Source organism: Diadema setosum, chromosome 16 (assembly GCF_964275005.1).
Source record: "Diadema setosum chromosome 16, eeDiaSeto1, whole genome shotgun sequence".
Taxonomy (NCBI): Eukaryota; Metazoa; Echinodermata; class Echinoidea; order Diadematoida; family Diadematidae; genus Diadema; species Diadema setosum.
In genome coordinates this window covers 34,436,295-34,457,449 of record NC_092700.1, presented here as the reverse complement: position 1 = coordinate 34,457,449, position 21,155 = coordinate 34,436,295, and the positions used below count along the sequence as shown (strand labels likewise).

Genomic DNA, 21,155 nt, shown 5'->3' with positions numbered 1-21,155 from the left:
TTGTGTCTGAGCACTCTGACTACCAAGCACAATGTATTTGTGTACTGTGTCATGACAGTAATAAAAAACAGAAGGAATGATAGCAAAAGAATAAAAACAGAACAGAAAGGGAGAGAGAGAGAGGGAAATGGAGCATATAGAAATAAAGAGAAGGAGAGAGAAAGAAAGATAGGAAGAGATGGTAATGGCGGTGTTGCGTGAAGCGCAGTCCAATTCAGGTGCCTAGTGATTGTTTGGCGTCCATGCATCTTGTTTTTCTTTCCGTCCATTTTGAGGCACTTGTCAATCTTAAAGGGTGTGTACAGTTCTGGTCGAGGTGAGGATTTAGCTTTTAACGTTTTGCAAGATATTCAGAAACCACTGTATGAGATGTCATAGAGCATGCAATTCTAAGGGGTATCAAAAGTTTATTTGATGAAAATCGGTTTTGAAATGGCTGAGATATCCAAAAACAAAGTGAAACAAAGAGATCCTAAAGGCGTGGCCTGTAGTCTTTTATTATTATCACTTTTTGGGATATCTCAGCCATTTGAAAACCAATTTTCATCAAATAAACGTTGAATCCTTCATAAATTACATGCTCTTTCATATTTCATGTTATAAACCTGAATCCTCACCTCAACCAGTACTGTACAGTCCCTTTAAGTTGGAGCACACCTTTAATAATCAGCATGACAAATCTGATGTTTGTAAGAGCTGCTGTAATTGTAACTGAGGAGGTTGGCAGAACAACACTAATTCTTGCAGAAATGAAACATGTTTTTTTTTTCTTTCTTTTTTTGTGTATGTGACAAGGTAAAGACGTTCCCTACATAATACTGCTGTAGAGCCTTTGTTTCAAGATATCTCCTTACAAAAAACAAAAGAGAAAGAAGTTGCCTTTTAAAAATGTTCATGTGTGATTTTACAAGTTGGCTTTGGCCCTCAGGATTTGCAAATGGAAGTACATCATGGAGTCCATGGATGGGCGATTTATGGAAATCTTTTGATGATCTCGTTTCAAAAAGCTCTGTGGAATGTTATTTACATTTTCTTTATAAAGTCTTGCTTTTGGACAGTGAGCTCGTAGTTGACAACAGAAGAGTGATGACCTCCCTTTGTTGGGATTTTGGGACTGTCTAAAGGGTTTTGTAGCATTCACATTATTGTAAACCCTTTGAATTTGCCCAAAATATTGTCTACAAAAGCATTTGGTCGATGATGTCATTTTTCCAGCTTGAATCACTCTCAACTCAGGTGTCAACTTTGTGTTTAATGTTATAATTCCTAGCATCATATTACAATTGTTATTATTGCTATTTATTATTATCATCATCATCATTATTATCATCTTCTTCATCAACATCCTCATTTTGAATTTACATAATCTGTGTATTCATTCACCTAATTGTAATAACAAACAAACAAACTGACACTTAAGGATTAAAAAGAGGATGTGACGTAAGCTTCACTTGGGAGAAACAGCATACAGAAAACCATAAAAGGACATGAAACACATGTGGGCCTTGACTTGCAAAAATAGTTTGGCACTATTGCCCTATAAGCCTCTTAATATAAGCATGTGAGTCTATAATAGATATTCTCCTTGAATAGGGGCATTGTCAAGTTGAATGAAATGTTTAGATATTAATTGCTGACCTCCAGATGGGATCTCTCGCAATTTATTGCAAAGATTAGTTTCACTACCTTCAAAGTTGTGACTAAATTACTCATAGACGTGTGATATTATGGAACTCCAAGGTCCCCCTGATTCTGCACTAGGAAGTTAGGTTCACACGCTGTTCCTAAACTTGAAGTTTAGGTTGAAAACTTAACTCTCGATGATTAGCTTGTAGTTCAGCACCGTGTGGATGCAATCTTAAAGTTTAGTTGATGATTAGAACCATGAGACATCTTTGGGTTTATGCTCTCTCAACGAGCCACAGGGGGACCCCTGTCAAAGTTTCGCTCCATGTGGACACAATAATCAACAAGCTTGTGAGTTACCGTAAACCTCGCGTCTCGTTTGCTGTACTATTTTGTATCGGCACTAGGTCATCTACCAAAGACTGCACTTCTGTTGTAATTATCGAGTGGGGCTTGCTGGTAAGTTACAACTTAAAGCTTAGGTGCGCATTGTGAATTCGTGGAACTATAATCATCGACAGTTAAGTTTACGACCTAAACTTCAAGTTTGGCATTAAACTGTGTGTGAACCTAACTGGAGACTACCAGAAAATGTAAATAAATTGTATATTCTTTTCATTTCCTGGCAGGAGAAATAAAAGCTTTCCTAATTCTGGAATCATATATCCCCCTCCCCCCATTTTGATGGTCAAAATAGAACTCCTCCATTGCTCAGTGAAATGTCCCTGAGTTTGATGTGTGAATGCTGGCAGCTGGGGGACATTGTGTTTTTAATAACTCTTTTGTGTGCTACTTACGCTCAATGTTCTCAGCCAACAGCTTTGCCAACTTCACATATTTTCCCTTAAAGGACAAGTCCACCTTCATGGAGATGTGGGTTGTGTGAATGCAGAAATATAAGTAGAACACAGCAGTGAGAGTTTGAGGAAAATTGGACAATCCATTCAAAAGTTATGAATTCTTGAAGTTTCTACTCGGCCATGGCTGGATGAAAAGACTACCATATGTAGCTTGTGATGTCACATGTGTACAACGATATAAAGAAAGAATTCAGAAAATTCAATATATTTCCATTTTTCTCACATAACAAAAGAGCACTCAACTTCTCTCTTTCAGAAGGCAGGGGGAATAATATTACCCTTAACATACGTCAGTAGCAAGGCGAAGAAATGTGCACTTTGTTCAAAAAGTAAAGTTTTTTGAAGTTCTCTTTTTATTTTTTTTTCTCAAACTTCCACTGATGTGTTCTACTAATATTGCTGCATTCTCTCAATTCTTACGTATATGAAGGTGGACTTGTCATACAACCATTGCACAGACCCATTTGTCTTGAATCCTGAGTATTAGCAAGAAAATAGCTATTATAAGCTTTGACATCAAATTTGCATCACAGCAAAATTTGCCCCGCAGTTTTGTCTACAATTTTGTTGTACTGGATTTCCAACATAAACTCTTATATTAAATCCGACATATCCGACGAACTCTTCGATCCTCAACTTCAGGTCTCTTACATATTCCGTTTTCTAGGAAATCTTGGGGGGAACGTGCTTTCGCTCACGCTGGACCAACACTGTGGAATTCACTTCCTCGTGAGCTGAAAGACTCAAGCTCTATAACATCTTTCAGGGGTAATTTAAAATCCTATCTGTTTAGCAGTGTATTTTGAAGACCAGTGCCTTTTGAAGACAGACTTTCATGTCTTTTTTTTCTGCTTCTTCATCTTCTTCTATTACTGTGATGTACTTGTATTTTCAATCTGTTTGCTTTGATGTACCTATTGTAAAGCGCCTTGAGCGTTTAATCAAAGTGGAGAACGGCGCTATAGAAATTGTATGTATTATTATTATTATATGACTGTGAAAAACAATGTTTTTCAAAAACTTGCATGCATTGCAGTTGTAGAATGATATGTTAGATGGGGAAAGGGGGGGGGGGTTGTTCATCGTGCCACACAAAGAATTAAGACACTTTTCAGTGACAAATTATATTAGAAATACAGTTACTGTAGCTTGTTAATTTGTATCTAGTGTCAACTTTTCATCATGCTCAAATTCAATATTATGTAATTAATACTTGTGGCATGCATGCCTTATAGTTAAGTTCTATAATCTTATCATGTCACATAGGATATTTAATTAACCCACTGAGGACGGACTGATTTTGCTACAACACGTATTTCCTATAGACACTTGCCCGAGAATACTTTGGACTCGTTCTCAATGGGTTTTGGGAAGGATACCAAGGTTACATCAGAGGAGTACAATGACTGTAAAAGGCGTTAGCTTTGCACCAAGAGATGCAAATACTAATTTCCACGGTGCTGATCATGTAGACACTTCTCATTGGTGCAGTAAATCAGGCTCAATACCCTGGGTATATTTCACTATCAGCTCTGATATACCAAAGTTGCAGTTTTGCACGGTATAATACACACAAATCCCACAGAGCAGTTATTTGCCAGGCATGTTATGAGTTTAAAGGGATGGTGTGGTTTTGGTGGAGGTGGGGATTTGGGTTTTGACTTTGTTTTTAAAGATGATTGGAGGCCACTTATATGAAGTATTGAGGAGCATACAGTTCTGGGAAGAGTTTTGAATTTATTTGATAAAGATCCATTTTGAAATGACTAAGATATCAAAAAAACAAAGTAAAACAATGTTTCTGGATATCTCAGCCATTTCAAAGCCAATTTTTGTCTGGTAAACTTTGAGTAACTCATGGAGTTGCATGCTCTTTGATGTTTCATATAAGGAGATTCTAATTAATACATGTATCTTGTGGAAGGTTAGAGCCAGAATCCCCATCTCAACCAGAACTACGGTATGCCATCCCTTTAACTCGTTTAGAATGGACTGATTTTGCTACAACATGCATTTCCCATAGACACTGCCAAAGATACTCGTCCTCAATGGGTTAATAGGCATCCTCTTCTGTTCATGGCCAGAGGTGGGCCACAATAGCATTAGAGATGATATCATCTGTTGAGAATGAGAAGGGCGTTAAGTTATCTTGAACACTATGGCCCGAATTCACGAAGGTGGTACAAATGAAACCATGGTTTAAACTATGGACAAAAACCATGGAATGCCAAGTGTCGCATGTGATATTTCGCTACGAAATCAGTCATTTCGTCGATGAAATGATTATTTTGTAAAGAGATGACAACATTTTGTAACTAAATGAACACTTCGTCCACGAAATGATAATTTCGTTAACGAAACAGTCATTTTGTCGACGAAATGACCAATTTCGTAACGAAATATTCTGTTTGACACTTGGCGCTCCATGGTTTTTGTCCATGGTTTAGACCATGGTTTTGTTTGTACCACCTTCGTGAATTCGGGCCTTTGGGTTTTGTGACAACTTAACGCCCTTATCATTCTCAACAGACAATATAGTGTTATCTTGCATAGCATCTGCATCTATAACTTTAGACAAGTTGCTTTTTGTGTCTGCTGCTACTGTTGGATGCTGCCCGCTAGCTAATGGTTGCCTTGGCAATGGCTGTAGAAGTCATCCAGGTACTTGTATCATAAGTCAATTTAAGCGATTCACGTGGGAAAAGTTGCTATGTGATTGCTCATTTCATAACTGCAAGTGCTATTAAAGGTTGCAAGATTAGTGTAGTTGGACTGAACTTGTTCATGCTTTTCCACCTAGTTCTCTATAGGTTAGGTATGTTTTTTTAACCCATCAAGGATGGGCTGATTTTACAATGACACGCATTTCCCATCTGACGTCTGCCCGAGTATATTACTAGGGACGCGTCCTCAACAGGTTAAAGGTCCAGTGTACCTTTGGGAACAGTGATTTAAAAAATTTTCACGATATGACATTTAATGCGTATGTGTAGGTATGTTGTGCCACAAAACATCCTTTCATATAAAACTTTTGCGATAAAGCCTAAAATATAAGGAGGTATCTGCATATTTCTCAATAAACCGTATCTGCACACGGTTTAGTCTGGAAACATTTTTATTACAAGTATTGTTCACGTTTTGTATATTCAACAATACTGAACATTGATTTTACGGATTCAAATTTTTACATTGGTTGTTTCTATCCCTAACTCACATTTTAGAACCATTTCAAAGCACTAATGCTGGGTTTTTGTTTCATCTGCAAATGGTAAATCATATCTTTAATGGTACTGTAGTCAAGACAATGACTTGCTGATTCCAGGGGTTTGTGATAAAACCAAATGCAGAGGTGCATTACCCTCTTTCTTGATTGGATTCTTCATGGCAAGAAGGACTGATACTAAAGGTATCAGTGGAAGAGTAATAATCCCAAGATGTATAATCACAGTCTATAGAGGGTGGTCTGTGTAAAATGTCTGTGATTACAACAAAACGTTTGCTTTCCCGTCGTAATAACAGCAGACCTCATTCAGCACACTGATTGTGCTACGCGCGCTCACAGTACTCCTTCACCACTAGCAAGGAATGCTGTCCACCACTACTCAGAGGGGTAAGATCATTCTTATGCCCCCTCCCCCATGGTATTGATGGACCTCGCTCTGCGCACTGTTGCCTGAGAACCAGAAGGGTGTTGTTGCAGTTTGGGGGGTATTGAGTTGTCGGTACCACATTTGTAGAGCTTGATCTCCTCTGTGCCATTGTGTCAACTTTGAATTATTCCCATTTTCAGTAAAATGTCAAGAATCAAAGCCACATGGGCATTACTGTACGACCTGAAATTTTTGCGGTGGTTTTATTTTCGCGAATTTCGCGAATCGCCTTTGAACCGCGAAAATAACACGCAAAAAAAAACAATGTGCGAACAGATAAGCACAGTTAGACCTCGCAACGGCGAAATTAACAACACGTGAAAATGTTCTCCTTGTAGCAATTCGCGAAAATATTTGTACGCGAAAATTTCAGCTCGTACAGTATTTTACCTGATATTTGGAACAATGCTTTACCATGTACCCACTTTTGGTTAAGTTAACTCTTGATTTCATGAGAATTGATTGTTTCGTTTTTAGTCATGCTCAAATCCTAGAATGCAATAATGCCCTTCTGGTTCTAAACTAGCAATTTCTTCTACATGTTTTTCCTAAGAATGGAATATGTAAACCTGTGGAATGCAAATGTGATGCCTCTTTAATACCTCATTTAAAATTGCTTTGGTGGAATCCCCATTTTCATTTTCTTCTCCTTTATTAAACTCATCTTTACTTTTGTAATGTCTCGTTTCATTTGTTACAGATGGAGAGGCAGAGTTGCTATGGTTACAAGAGACTGGATTGGATAACTTGGCTTCAGTGCTTCAGAGTGAGTTAAACATTTCTCTTCCTTTCTTTCTTGCTGTCTCTCTTTCTCTTTCCCCCTCTCTCTCTCTTGTAACATACTTTTTATGTATTTCAAGTTCAAGTGAACTTGTCGCATGGGAATGTAGCCCAATATACCACAATAACCTACTCAAAAGCTACTTCACAATTTTCCCACGGTCTCTTAAAACTGATTTAGAGTAATTAATAAGGGTAATCATTGAAAATTCCACCCTTAGAATTTAAAGGCAGGATGACAATGAATTTATGTGCTAGATGCTAAGAATATTTCAAAGTGAATTTACAGCTCAGAAATGAACTACCCTACATGTACATGTGTAACAATGATGAAAAGGATGTAGGTAGCAGGGGGATTTTGATATAAGTAATATAGGTAGCAGTTACAGTAATGATCATACATTGTTATTATCGATATTGTTGCAGGAATAGTAATAATGATCCATCTGTATTACCACTGTTTTAAGTGTCTGAATTAAAAAAAAAAAAGTTTATGTAGATTTACATGTGTATTTACTTCATGAATGCTTGGGTGCATTTGCTCTTCAGTTTGTCAGAAAAACAAACAAACAGACATACAAACAAACAAACAAACAAACAACCCCCTCTCTTTATTCCAAGCTGACTGTGTATAGACATTTCAAGCAGTATCATTCTGAATGTGCAAATATTAGAGCCAGTGGTGGTTTGCAGGTCTTGTTTGTGTAAAATGTCAAGTTGCATTGAAGATAAAGCCTGACCAGCTTGGTTTCGATGGTAACCAAGGTGAATAGAATCTGCTGCTCGGCAACTTTTTTTTATCTTTAACTTTGAAGCAATTTCTACCCCCCCCCCCACAATACTAGTATATGCGAACACCTAGCTTTATCAGCGCTTCGTAGAATGTGGTCTCCTTGTATAATGTACAGAGACCACATTCTGTAATGAAAATTTAGGTCAACTGTTGTTTGCCAGCCAGGGAAAGATATAATATACATTGTATTTCTCATGTCAGAAATTAAGTTTCTATGCTCTTTGTTTGTTGGTTTTGTTTTGTTTGTTTTTTTGCCATTTAAAGTTTGCTTATATATCTTTTGCTCATAATATACTGCCTAATAATGCTTGTTGTTTGACAGACTCTTTGAGACCAATCAGAGTCTGACGTTATACAGGTGAAATTGTGCATATCACTATTTATGCCTCTACCCTGAAGGGTGCCAGAAGGCATTATGTTTTCAGGTTGCCTGTCTGTCTGTCTGTCTGTCTGTCTGCCCATCTGCTATCTTTATTTTTTAATCAAAATTTTACAGGCCTGCACTGTTTTCGGTACTTTCAGAAATGTACGTACAGTGTATGTATATATTTTGAATTAATCAGGACTCAACAGGCAATTTTGTAAGGGGTGAAATTCGCCATCGAGGACTCTGGCAATAGAATAAGAAATGGGTATTATCCCCCTTTTTAAGAGAAGAGTTGGAAGTTTTAGCTCTGGAGATAATTATAAACAAATTGCATGTGTGTGCAATGGGAGGCAATATCTAGGTGATGTTAATTATTTCAAAGATTTGTTGATTCAAAGATCAAATTATATTTTTATTCCAATAACACACAAAATCCCTATACCTAGATGTTTGTGAATGTGAAAATGAAATAAGGTAGGTTAATCTGAACTTTATGTTAGTTCATTCTGAAGGTTCATTATTCTAAAAGTTTATTTATTTGAAAAACGAGGTGCATACTAACAAATCCCTGAAATTAAGGCTCATTAAAATCTGAAATGGAAAGAAGGTGTGTACTAAACAAACCTTTAGAATTTACAAATCTTGTTTCATTTTTGGATTAATGAAATACAGGAACAATGAACCTTTTGGAATTGGGATCTTCTGATCTCCTTTCACAAACAGACATTGCCTGCTCTGTTTTGTTCAGTGCTATCATCAATTTGACAAAATGAGTGGTAATTTTGGGTCACCATATTTATTGACTATCATAGAAAATCATTGCCTTGAATTAAAAAAGAAATAACAAACAAAGACAAAATTTCATCAATCCTGAAGGGGAAAGAAAAACAACAACAACAACAAAGAGAGAAAAATATTTGTGCTTTGAAGGAATCACCTTTCTTGTTCCGTTCATTTGTAATGTTTTGGCAGCAGATTAGTTTTTATTCTGCTGCATTATGTCACTTTTGAGTGTTTCACTGGTGTCACATAACACATCTCTTGTCATCCTGTGTCTCCTTCTAACCTGTGAGAAAACATTTGATATCTTGTTTCTGCAAGCCTTCTGCAAGCCATTTGATACATTCTTAATATTTCCTGTTGCAGCAGTGAGCAGTAGATGGATATGAAATTTGTCCAGTTAAATATTAGACCTATCCATATTCTCAAAAGGAATCCTTGTGAAATTCCCTTTAGAAATGCTTTGAATTTTGCTCATAAATACATTTGAGACTAGAAGGGAGTCTAGTACTTTAAAGGGAAAGTTTAACCCCAATATTAGAAAACACTATTTAAGTTTGAGTGAAATTAGACAGTTGAAGCATATTGTAGCTTTATATTGCTGAGATAAGTTAGAGCATGATGTGTTATTTGAAAGTTAGCATGATGATATAATTGAAAGAAAGAGGTTTTCCGGTAACAACCACCACATGGTATTACCGCAAACCTCTTCTCCTGTACAGCTATGTATGATTTGGTAATGATCACCTAATGTGGCCATCTATTTCTACATTATATACATAGTACATGCTCCGCCCTTCATTCACGGTAACACCCTAAAATGTTCTCTTGTAGAGGGACACGCCCTTGACAACGAGGTATGGGAGAACGCCACCTCGACGCTGACGAGGAGCCAGGCGGCTGCCGTCCGGAAGCGGGTCGACAAGCTGAACGAGACCTACAAGCAACGCCTGATGGCGGCCCGGGACGCCAAGACGAGGAAGCCGGACGTGAGGGACATTTTTCCGCCCCAGGATGCCCGGAGTGAGGTAAGGACCGAAAGATTGTATACTGTAAAAGCTGTTATTTTACTTTTGGAGTCTCCGAAAGAGACTACTTTGAGAGACCCGCTTTGCGCACGCGCAGTCATATCGCTTTTCTACGCACGGGTATTTGGAAGTAATTTCCCTATCGCAGTCGAATTATCTTTTTTTCTTTCGCGTTGTCACGGTATAAGCGTTCTGGAAACCAGCAGTTATTGGAATTTAGATTCCCACAATCTTCCTAGATCGTGCTACGATCTTTTTGTGCACAGATATTTTTGCGAATGAGGAGGTCGCAGACATTTTCGTGAGATGTTGTTTTCATGAATTGACAGTGAGGCTGTGGTAAGTGCGATAGTGCCTGTCGGTTCACTCGAACAATTTAATGTGATCAAGATCAGGTGGCCATGATATCACATCATCAGCTGTTTCAAAACCAATTTTCATTTAATAAACTTTGAATTCCTCTTAGAATTGTATGCTCTTTAACATTTCATAAGTGGTCTCTCATCATTTTGCGAAAAGTTAAAATCTGAATCCCCCATCTCAACCAACATTATCTACAGTGTACCATCCCTTTAAGATTTGTGTGTGTGTGTGGGCCAATGGGAGACTTGTGATTCCATGCCACCATCTAGTTTGAATCTTTGGTTACTACTTACATCACTATTCTTTGGAAATGTGGAAGTTTGAAATTTCATAACCTCTTCAATTCAGGTCCAGTTTAAATGAAAAGTCTTCCCCACGAAATGTTTAATTTTACTTTTTCTATAAATGTGAACCTGAAGCTCTTGTGGAGTTGCACTTTAAAGGTCACATATCCTTTAAATTGCAAACATCACAAAACATTGCATGGTCGAAGAATAATGTCTCCAAACATCATGTATGAAATCTTACTGTAATACACCCTGGAGTTTTGAAAAAAAAAAAAAAATTCCTCCATGTCTCTCAAGAATATGCTTCCTTTTTGTACTGAGATTAACGGTTTGATTTTTTCAGATTCTGTATAAATTCACTGGAAATCTATAGTGTTTATTCCCCCGCCATCATAAAGAAATTTACTACTCTGAGGAAAGGGCTGAATTACCTACCTCTACAATACACCAGCTTACGAAAGCAACCTAATTTGAAAGGTTGCAAAATGGACACATGAACTTTAAAGAGCTTTGTTAATTTTTGTACAGAGATGTATTGATGGTTAGGATTTCTTTAAGCCATTCGTTCCCTGCACTGGGTGTACCACATGATAACCCTCTGTAACAACCCTAAATGGGACAATATCTCAAGAGGCAATGGGGTAATACAGGTTGCTTCTCCTTTCACATAAAACTCCTGATACAATGTATGTGTGTTTTGCTTTGCTGCACTCGTGCACATGCAAATCTTTCCCAGGCATATTTGATCTTGTGTTAATGGCAGAATGCACAAGCGCCCGGCCTATTGTGAAATCGAAAGTTGAATCCCTTGAGAGATTTTTTTTTGAACGAACTCATGGGGGCAGCAGATGCACACACAGAAAGTTTGTCGCGCTGGATGGAATGCGCTGCGTGGAGCGAGCCAGACACAGGGCTAATGAGCGTCTTTCATTCGAGGGAAGGAAACTATTAATTTGACAGATGCTAATCCAACGAGAAGCAATTTGTCTCGAGGAATTTTGTGCCCTGCGAGAGAGAGACAGAGAGAGAGAGAGAGATAGAGATAGAGAAAAACGGTTGACATCACGTTTAGTTCTGACTTCAGAACTGCTCTCCAGTTCTTTCCAGGACAAAGTGTATCTGATGTAACTTTTACTTGTTGTTGGTGTAGACTTAATCTACAAGGAGAGCAGTTGAATCAGCAAGCATTTGTGGTCACACCTACAGTTGTACATACCACCGTACGTTAGCATCCCAGGTATTCTGAAACGGCTTCAGTCTTTTGACCTTTGTCCCTATCAAACTGAAGGTGCTTAACTAAGAATGGCAGGTTTATGCAAGTAGCCATACATGCCTGTCTTTTGTTTTGTTTTATCTTGTTTTGTTTTGTGTTTATATATATATGTGTGTGTGTATTTGTAACCTAACACTCTCCAGTCTGATTTGCGTGTAACATTGTGTTGTCTTGTGGACACTATTAAACAGTCATTCAATTGTATTGGGTGGCAGTGATGGTGTCATTGTAGCCAAGTAATCCAATCCTGAATGGTTTATTTTACTTTCAGTTTGCGGACCAGCTGCTTGCGAATTTATACGCTGGGCACGAAAAGGGATACATCTTTGGTTGTGCGAAGAGCAGATAACAGCTAGTACTATCTAACCATTCCCTTTAAGCCCAGAGATGATCTCACTCTTGTCTGGGGATTGTTGATGCAGCCAGTTGATTTGAAACTGGATGCTGACCATGCATGCACGTACCATGCTTGTCGGCTGCAGGAAATGTTGTTACATGGTGAGGCAAGCGTCCTCCGTTTCTGTGCGTGTATTTAGGAAGCAATCAATTGAATGCGCGGAGCTCGGGAAGAAGATTCCGTCCAGAGCTAGGATCCGCTTGGACTGGTCTGACATCAGCTGATGTTTATTGACCTTGAAAAAAAAAAAAAACTCGCAGAAACCGGAAGAAACAGATATGATAACCTTCCTTGTCAGTCATTGCAACATAAAATGCCATCTTGGCCAAGTTTTAAACACAAGAAATTTTGCTCTCAAATTGATGTTTTGCTGCATTGTATTCAAATGACTTAACATGGATTTTCAGAAATATGAAAAGCGAGTTTGAGTGGGTTACGCCATTTCCTGACCCACTTTATCTGACACACTCTTTCTGACACACTTTTTTTGCCATTCACTTTGTACACGGGGTAGTTTTCATGAGACGGCCTCTGTTATTGGCTACTGTGCTAATGAATATTCAAGACTACGGTATGGCTTGTCGAACGTCGCGCTCAACCGGCCAATAAGAGGCGGCCAGGAGCTGGTGAGCTGGAGGCGCGCGGCAATTTCTAACCTCATCCACGTGTAGGCCTTGCTACTACGTGCGGTTCCAGTACCTTTTTTTTTTTTTTTTTTTTTTTTTCCCAGCTGCTTAAATTGCGCGCTATACATACACTGCACGTGTGATGGGTGCAGGGAGGTACTAGGTGAGACCAAAATAGAACCGCACGCACGCAGTGCAAGACGTCCCTGGATGATGGCAGTACGGCAGTCGGTGAGTGAAATGGCAAACAAATTGACGACATACGCAGTCGCACACAATTCACCCGCAGGAATCGTCAAATGTAATACAAAGTATAGTATGATGCAATGTTAAAAGCTGGAAACGAAAAAGAAGAATATATTTGGAAGTACAAGCTTTTTACAGATAATGAACTGCAATTGCAAATCGCACGTCCATAGACTACCGGTACTCGACAGGGCATGTACATTACACATAGAGATCAGCATAATGTTACAAAGCACTGAGAAAACAACGATCCGATTGTAAAGAAGTGAGGGGGAACACTCGACGGCTGCACGGGGAAAACGCGTCACAGCAACTGCAGCTTGCAGGACTTTCGATCCCGTACAGACCGATTATGACGTGAGGCACTCCACGAGAAGGTATGTAGTAAATTTTGCAAGTTTTTAGTCCGGATGGGTCTGATATATCAAATAAATATCATCAGTCTATCAATGTTTCCTTCAATCTAACAATAGATAGGGACCTTGAAACATAATTGCGACATAAAGCTTTGACCAACGTCAGTTGTTCAAATGTATGTGCGTGATATAAATACTCAATCGACTGGGAACGTGCACACTTTCTATCATTGATCCCTTGGAGCTGGCCCACGGCCGTCGGCCGGTTGGCCGTGCGTTGCTCGACACTCGCTAACATGTTAGTCGTACGTGATTTGCTGAACAGCAACGTGTTTATCACTCTAGGTAGCTGGCCGATAACTATAACTATTTTAAACTATATAACTATTTTAAACGATAACTATTTTAGCTATATTCAATAGCTAAAAGCCAATCACAGACACAGAATCAGACCGAGTGACTCATTATGAAAAAAAAATCGTAAGGCTGTTGAATATTCATTAGCACAGTAGCCAATAACAGAGGCCGTCTCATGAAAACTGCCCCGTGTACAAAATGAATGGCAAAAAAAGTGTGTCAGAAAGAGTGTGTCAGATGAAGTGGGTCAGGAAATGGCGTAACCCAGTTTGAGTACCGTTATGTCCAACATACTTGTATCTTTGTTCTGCATTCCAGTCTTCGTATTCGTCATTTGAGGATTTCTCTTCCAAATTTCTCTTCCTGTTTGTGCTCATTCGTGGGAAATTACATTTACTGTGTAATCAATCATCTGAAATACAAGATATTTGACAGTTCCGTATGGAAATACAACCTTCTAAGATTTCTCAGAGCCATCAAAACTCGGTTGTCATGACGGCAGCCCAGTTTACTTCATTATGGTATCTGGGTTTTTTTTTTTTTTTTTTTTGACAGGAAGAACTTGATACATTTACTGGGTAATTACGTGAAGTTTCATAGCTTTGATGATGTGTACATTAGTAAGAGGTAAACTGTACGTGTTATATTTCTACTGTATACACTGCACCATGTAAATTAACCAAGAGTGCTTTCACACATACTGAGAGTGTGAAATTTGAAACACGATTGTAATTAAACATCACTAGAATCATGATTCAGATTTTTTGTGTTTTTGTCGTGTGAATACAAACTGCAGTCACAGAGAGATTTGAATCGTGATGCCAAGCGTGTTTCAAATGATAGTCCGGAGGGGTTTTCCAATCATGATTTGCCAGGATTACGGAAGGAAACAGTTGCGTATAAGGATTGGCCTCCAAATCTTGTTTGTTCAATCAGTCTATTATCTATAGTATTTATCTTTTCTTTACAGCAACAACAACAAATTAGTTTAATGCTGTAAAAGTGCAAATTTTTGCGTTGTCGAAATTTTGGGGCATTTTGTGCAACCAGAAGCTAGTGCGAAAATAAAAGTATGTGAATATTTTTGCATGCCATATGTTCTTCCAGTAGTTGATGTCTTGATTCCGTGGAATTAAAAACATGTGAAACTCTTCTTACCCGGCCAAGCGTGAAAAATTAGTCACGCAAAAATGTCCACTTTTAAAGTATTCCATGATTAAAATGGTTGTTGCAGAATACCCAGCTCTCACTTCCACAGACAGTGAAATGATGTCTTCTCTTATATGATTACAAAAGAAAAGAAGTGTTAGAAAGTCTTTAAAGTTCTCAAAATTCTTATACGTGTAAATCAGAAACTGGACTGGTAACAATCAACTTCTTCTTTGTGTGACGTTTTGTCTTTTAACAATCGGCTTCTAAACAGCAAAACGTTGCATGACGTAAGTTTTAAGTCAAATTTCTGATTTAGAGGAATTTGGAAGCTACACTTTGACTGGATGAATAAGAATTTACATCAGTTTGTTTATAGTCTTAGAGCTAAACTATTGCTCTTTAAGATGATATGAAAAAACTTGTTTATTGTTGTTTCGTGAGAGAAAGAGAGAAAAAAAAAAGAATATGTTTACTTCATTCATACCGTGGTCATCTTGCTTTAATACATACAACTTTCACTCATCTTGAGGAAAGCATATTGACAACAGAGAATATTTTGATTACTGCAGAGAAAGAAAAACAAATACCAGGAAGTATTCACTTTCAGTTGAAAGAAGTCTGTTGCTTTTTATAGTTTGGTTTTGCCTTAAAGGGGTGACGTAAAGGGAGTTGTAAGGGTTAAATGTTTGGCCAAGAGAGGATGCTACACATGTGTGTGGTAACTGAAGCTGAGATTCAGAGGACAATTGAGGACTGGGAAAGAATGAGTTCATCTTTGAAGCACCAGTGTTACCATGGTAACCAAGGGCTTTAGTCTTGATTGAGACTACAAGAATTTTCTCATAAATTGTAGACAAACAAATGTCTCCAGTACGAACCCATGGAAGTGAAATGAAATCAGAATCAGTACCTGGCGACCACAAGGTTCACTTCAATGGCAAGCATCAATGCAACCAATTTTGGCTTTACTTGTTGAAGAAGGAAAATAACATTTTGACAATGTTTTACAGAATTTACTCATTATTAATTGTGGGTCTTTTTGATAGAAGATTTATTCCATCAGAATTTCAGTTACCATGAATTTGGAATGTTTCTCTGTAGGAAACATTTTGGTAAAAATCATGCTCAGAACTGAATTTCCATTGAGCTCTATTGCAATCAAATGATGCATACAATGTACTTTGGCAAGGATTAAATTCGGTACTAAAGGTACGCTCATTTGATATTATAAACATATGAAATTAACTAAAATTGGCTCATCTCGAAAGTTGCTCCCTTTACAGTATTGGGTGTAATCATTAAAATCTCCTGCCTTCTGATGGTGAAGGAGAGTGACAGAAATTTCATATTGGGCTGTCCATTTCTTGTGGCCATAACACCAGTCTTGAGGAAGACTTTTAATAATAGCAATCATGCACATTTTCTGTTCTGTTTTGTTTTGTTTCGGCTATGTCACAACCTCTTTTTTTGTGTGTACACATGTTATGTACTGAATAAAAAAAAAGGGGGGGGGGCATTAGAGAATGTGTGGTTTGCCAACACACCCACCACCTACTGCTGGTAGTGAGCAACCTGTTATACTGCCCTCTTGAGGCAACTGTCAGCACAGTGTTCAGGCAGTATTACAATGTATTACTTGCAGCTGTTCCTTGGCTGTGTTGGCAGTGAGTGGAGTCAGGGAGTTGTAAACATTATTTCAAGCAATGAGACAGAAAGACTTGTTTTTGAAGAGCTCCCCCTTGTGTTGGAACCTGGTAGATTTGTTGTGATCCATTCTCCTATTCTGCTGTGATCACTTCCATGTCAATTAACTGTTGAGGATTTTGATTCTTGCTTTTTGATCGGTTGATCTTCTCAATTTTGACCCCTTCCTCCAGAATATTCTGTCATTTGATATTTGGATAAAATGGAATCATATTTTTGTTTTGCATGTGTGCCATGGAGTGAACACCCTGTGTGCCAACTTATTCTGAGACCATGACACATGGGTGCATTTTGAACACATTCTGCTTTTCAGAGCCTTGTAAATTTTCATAGGTGAACCTTTCATTGTACTGTTTGTTTGTTTGTTTGTTTATTTGTTTGTTTGTTTTTGGCACTATCAAAGCTGGAAACATGCTGGGTCTTGTTTCATTTCATTTTTTTCCTGTAATACTGTTTTATAAAGTAATGTGTGTTTCAGTTGGAAATTACACTGCATTTACTGGTGTGAGACCTTTTACCCATTGAGAATGAGCTGTTTTGGCTATAACATGCATTTTTCACAGACACCTGTCAGAGTATACTCAGAACTAGTCTCTAACAGGTTATTAACCCATTGAGGATGGACTGATTTTACTACAACACGCATTTTCCCATAGACACCTGCCCGAGTATACTCAGGACTTGTCCTCAATGGGTTAAACCTTTTGTGGGAAAGGAGACATGGGTAGTGTACACAGTGAGTAATGACCACATACCTTCACTACCTCCACCATCACTGGGTGAATGGGAAGAATCCCCATAGCATACCGCAAGCATCTAGATCCAAACCACAGAAACCAATCACCTCAAAGAGTGACAAATTTTAGCCTCATTCAAGGGCCCTTGTACCGTTGTTAACTTGCCGACATTCTTGAGTGCAGCGAACAGCCAAAGTTGAGCACATCAGCGCTATAGGGACTTTTGAGATCTGCAGTTGTGATTGTTATTCATATCATAGGCCTGAGGATAGCTTGTAAACCGGTGCGCCACTCCTTCTGAACAATTCAGTTGGTCACTTTGACTAAGTCTGTTTTCACACGTACACTGTACCAAGAGTGCATAATTTGAAACACGATTGTATTGGCGCATCAGTAGAACAATTCAGTTGGTCACTTTGACTAAGTCTGTTTTCACACGTACACTGTACCAAGAGTGCATAATTTGAAACACGATTGTATTGGCGCATCAGTAGAACAATTCAGTTGGTCACTTTGACTAAGTCTGTTTTCACACGTACACTGTACCAAGAGTGCATAATTTGAAACATGATTGTATTGGCGCATCAGTAGAACAATTCAGTTGGTCACTTTGACTAAGTCTGTTTTCACACGTACACTGTACCAAGAGTGCATAATTTGAAACATGATTGTATTGGCGCATCAGTAGAACAATTCAGTTGGTCACTTTGACTAAGTCTGTTTTCACACGTACACTGTACCAAGAGTGCATAATTTGAAACATGATTGTATTGGTGCATCAGTAGAACAATTCAGTTGGTCACTTTGACTAAGTCTGTTTTCACACGTACACTGTACCAAGAGTGCATAATTTGAAACATGATTGTATTGGCGCATCAGTAGAACAATTCAGTTGGTCACTTTGACTAAGTCTGTTTTCACACGTACTCTGTACCAAGAGTGCATAATTTGAAACACGATTGTATTGGCGCATCAGTAGAACAATTCAGTTGGTCACTTTGACTAAGTCTGTTTTCACACGTACACTGTACCAAGAGTGCATAATTTGAAACACGATTGTATTGGCGCATCAGTAGAATCATGATTCAAATTATGCATTTTTGCCGTGTGCATGCAAACTGGAATCCTGGAGGGGTTTTGAATCGTAATTCAAATCATGAATCAAATTGTGTCCAGTCACCATTTGCCAAAATTACAGAACAAAACAGTTGTGTGTATGGATCAACCTCCAAATCATGCATTGTTTTTTGTTTTTTTTGGGGGGAGGGAGGCGGAGCTTACGGTGACCTTTCAACCAATTACGCAAAAAAAAAAAATGCTCCTCAAATGCTCCCACTGCAGTCAAAGCTCTTGCTGCTACCTGCTCAAGAGTGATTGATGGGAACTTCAGAAGAAGCCACACCTTCACTTCTCGCTCTGAATTTCAAAACTGCACAATTTGCAAAGACTTCTTTAGTCTAGTGTACAGATGATAATTTCAAATCGTATTATTGCACTCTTAAATGTAATTTAGCATTGCGATAAAGGTTTCTTGACCAGTGTGAAAATGGCCTAAATCAAATTGCTAGATTTGCCCATCAGCCAGCCAATAGAAGCTTGTAAGATAATTCATTAGTCTTGCTGTCTACCAAGGCCAAATATGCACTGCATATTCTCCAGTAATATCCTTTAATCCTACTTCATTTCTTCAGTACATTGACTACAAGGAAATTTCAACCATTAAGCGTATGACTGTGTGTGTCTGCACGTCTGCAGTGTATGATTTGCGTACAATCCTGTTTCAATGAATGAGCTCTCTGTGCAGTGTTTTTTTGTTTTGTTTTTTATTAAATATACATATATACGATAGACATGTACTGGGGCACTCGTGCAGCATTTCTCAGTGGCAGAAAGAAATCGATTGGGAGGAAATTTGCGACTTCCTCTCCGGCGGCGTTGTCAGCCGAGACGGAAGGAAGTGACGAGTGCCCTCTGATACCGTCCGAACATACGTAACACATCTCTTCTGATTCCAGCCATGGTTCTTATTCACAAGCCAACACATATCCACTTCCCTCTCCATTAGATGCAAAAACAGAATCAATTTGTATCAATTTGAGGAATATAGAATCATATATGAAGAGTTTACGTTAAAGTTAAAATAGTTCTATCTATTTGAGTAATATAGAGGCATCGAAGTTCATATGAAAAATAAAACAGATGTATCCATTTGTGTCAATTTGAGGAATGAAGAAGTGTAAAATGAATAACAAACTATGCAAAAACAGATAAAAAAAGCGCAGAACATGAAGAATTTAAATGCAAGAATAGATATAGCCAATTGTGTCGATTTGAGTAATATAGAAACATGCATGGAGAGTATAAATGAAAAAACAAAAACAAAACAGAATATATTCATTTGTACCAATTTGAGCAATATAGAAACATGTAGGTGAAGAGTTTAGATTAAACAGTTGTATCAATTTTAGTATAAATGTGTAGAAGCAAATGTGAAGAGTTTGAATGCCAAAACATATCTATATCCATTTTTGTCACCTTGAGAAATATGAAAGCATATGATATAAAAAGTTTAAAAGCAAATTTGAATCAATTTGAGTAATACAAAAGCATAAATGAGTTTGATATCTTTAAAAAATAATTCTTTGTAATGTAAAAAGTACAGTATCAAGATTAAATTTTATCTAGTTGATGACCTCACTTTAAAAATGTGAAAATAGGATATCTGCATTTGCATCTAAACTCTTCATATCTATATGAATTTGTATTTCGATACAATGTACATGCAGATATAGATATCAATGCATAAATTATTTTGACATGTCTTGACTTCAGTTGCTTCCTTCAAGGTATGTGTAGTATTTCCTAGAAATCAAAATGTAAAGTTTCACAAGTCACAGTTAAGGGATTTCCAGAACAATCATTTGGGGATTTTCAAATTAAAACCGGTTGAAGACTAGTCCCAAATATACTCGAGCAGGTGTCTATGAGGATTTTGTATTATATAACAAAAGCAGCTCATCCTTAATGGGCTTGTGTTCACCCAGGACCAAGTGCTGTCAGACATTGAAAGGATGTTTTCTCAGTCTTCTTTGCTAGTCTGGGGGGGGGGGGGAGGGTGATTTCATCCAAACTTTTGCTCCTGATTCAAGTCTGAATGTATTTCCTGTTATGTTCTGTAATGAACATGAGGCTGACACTAGTCTCTTGTTCCAGACCTGCTCTTGAACGTCTGAAATCCTGCGCAAAGCATGTCATTCGTGATGAAACAAATATGATGCCCAATTATCCCCAAGCTACATGTATACTTGTTGTTTATTTTTTTTTAATTAAAAAAAGACTTGAAGCTAGACTAGTTTATATTGTTACGGTTCTTTGTTCTAACCTTCAATGTCTGCCCTTGAAGATGGCAGTTGATTATCTTGGTAAGGAGATATTGATATTAACCCGTTGAGGACGAGTCCCAAGTACATGTATACTCGGGCATGTGTGTCTATGGGAAATGCATGTTGTAGGAAAATCAGTCAATCCTCAATGGACTAAAGAACCTACAGGTGTATCAAAGCACACAAGACCTAGTACTGTTCGGTCCTTTGCAGATGAGAACACTGCTTCACTATGTTCCACATTGGAAAAATGTTATCTGCATGGTCCTACACATGCTACCAGAATCTCTTACATTGTGTAGATGTGAAGTTATGTAATAAAAGCTTCAAAAATGTGCATTACTGGAAGTGACTGGATTTACCACACTTCATAATTCCTATTTTACAGTA

General features: G+C 38.0%; 1 protein-coding gene across 1 annotated transcript in view; it reads left to right on the top strand.

Moving 5' to 3' along the window:
- Positions 1-21,155, top strand: part of LOC140240021 (rho GTPase-activating protein 18-like) — a 138,822-nt gene that overhangs the window by 15,779 nt on the left and 101,888 nt on the right. Inside the window, exons 2-3 of the mRNA XM_072319832.1 lie at positions 6,837-6,902; positions 9,691-9,884. Of these exons, the coding sequence (XP_072175933.1) occupies positions 6,837-6,902; positions 9,691-9,884 (260 nt within the window). The remainder of the gene's footprint in view (positions 1-6,836; positions 6,903-9,690; positions 9,885-21,155) is intronic.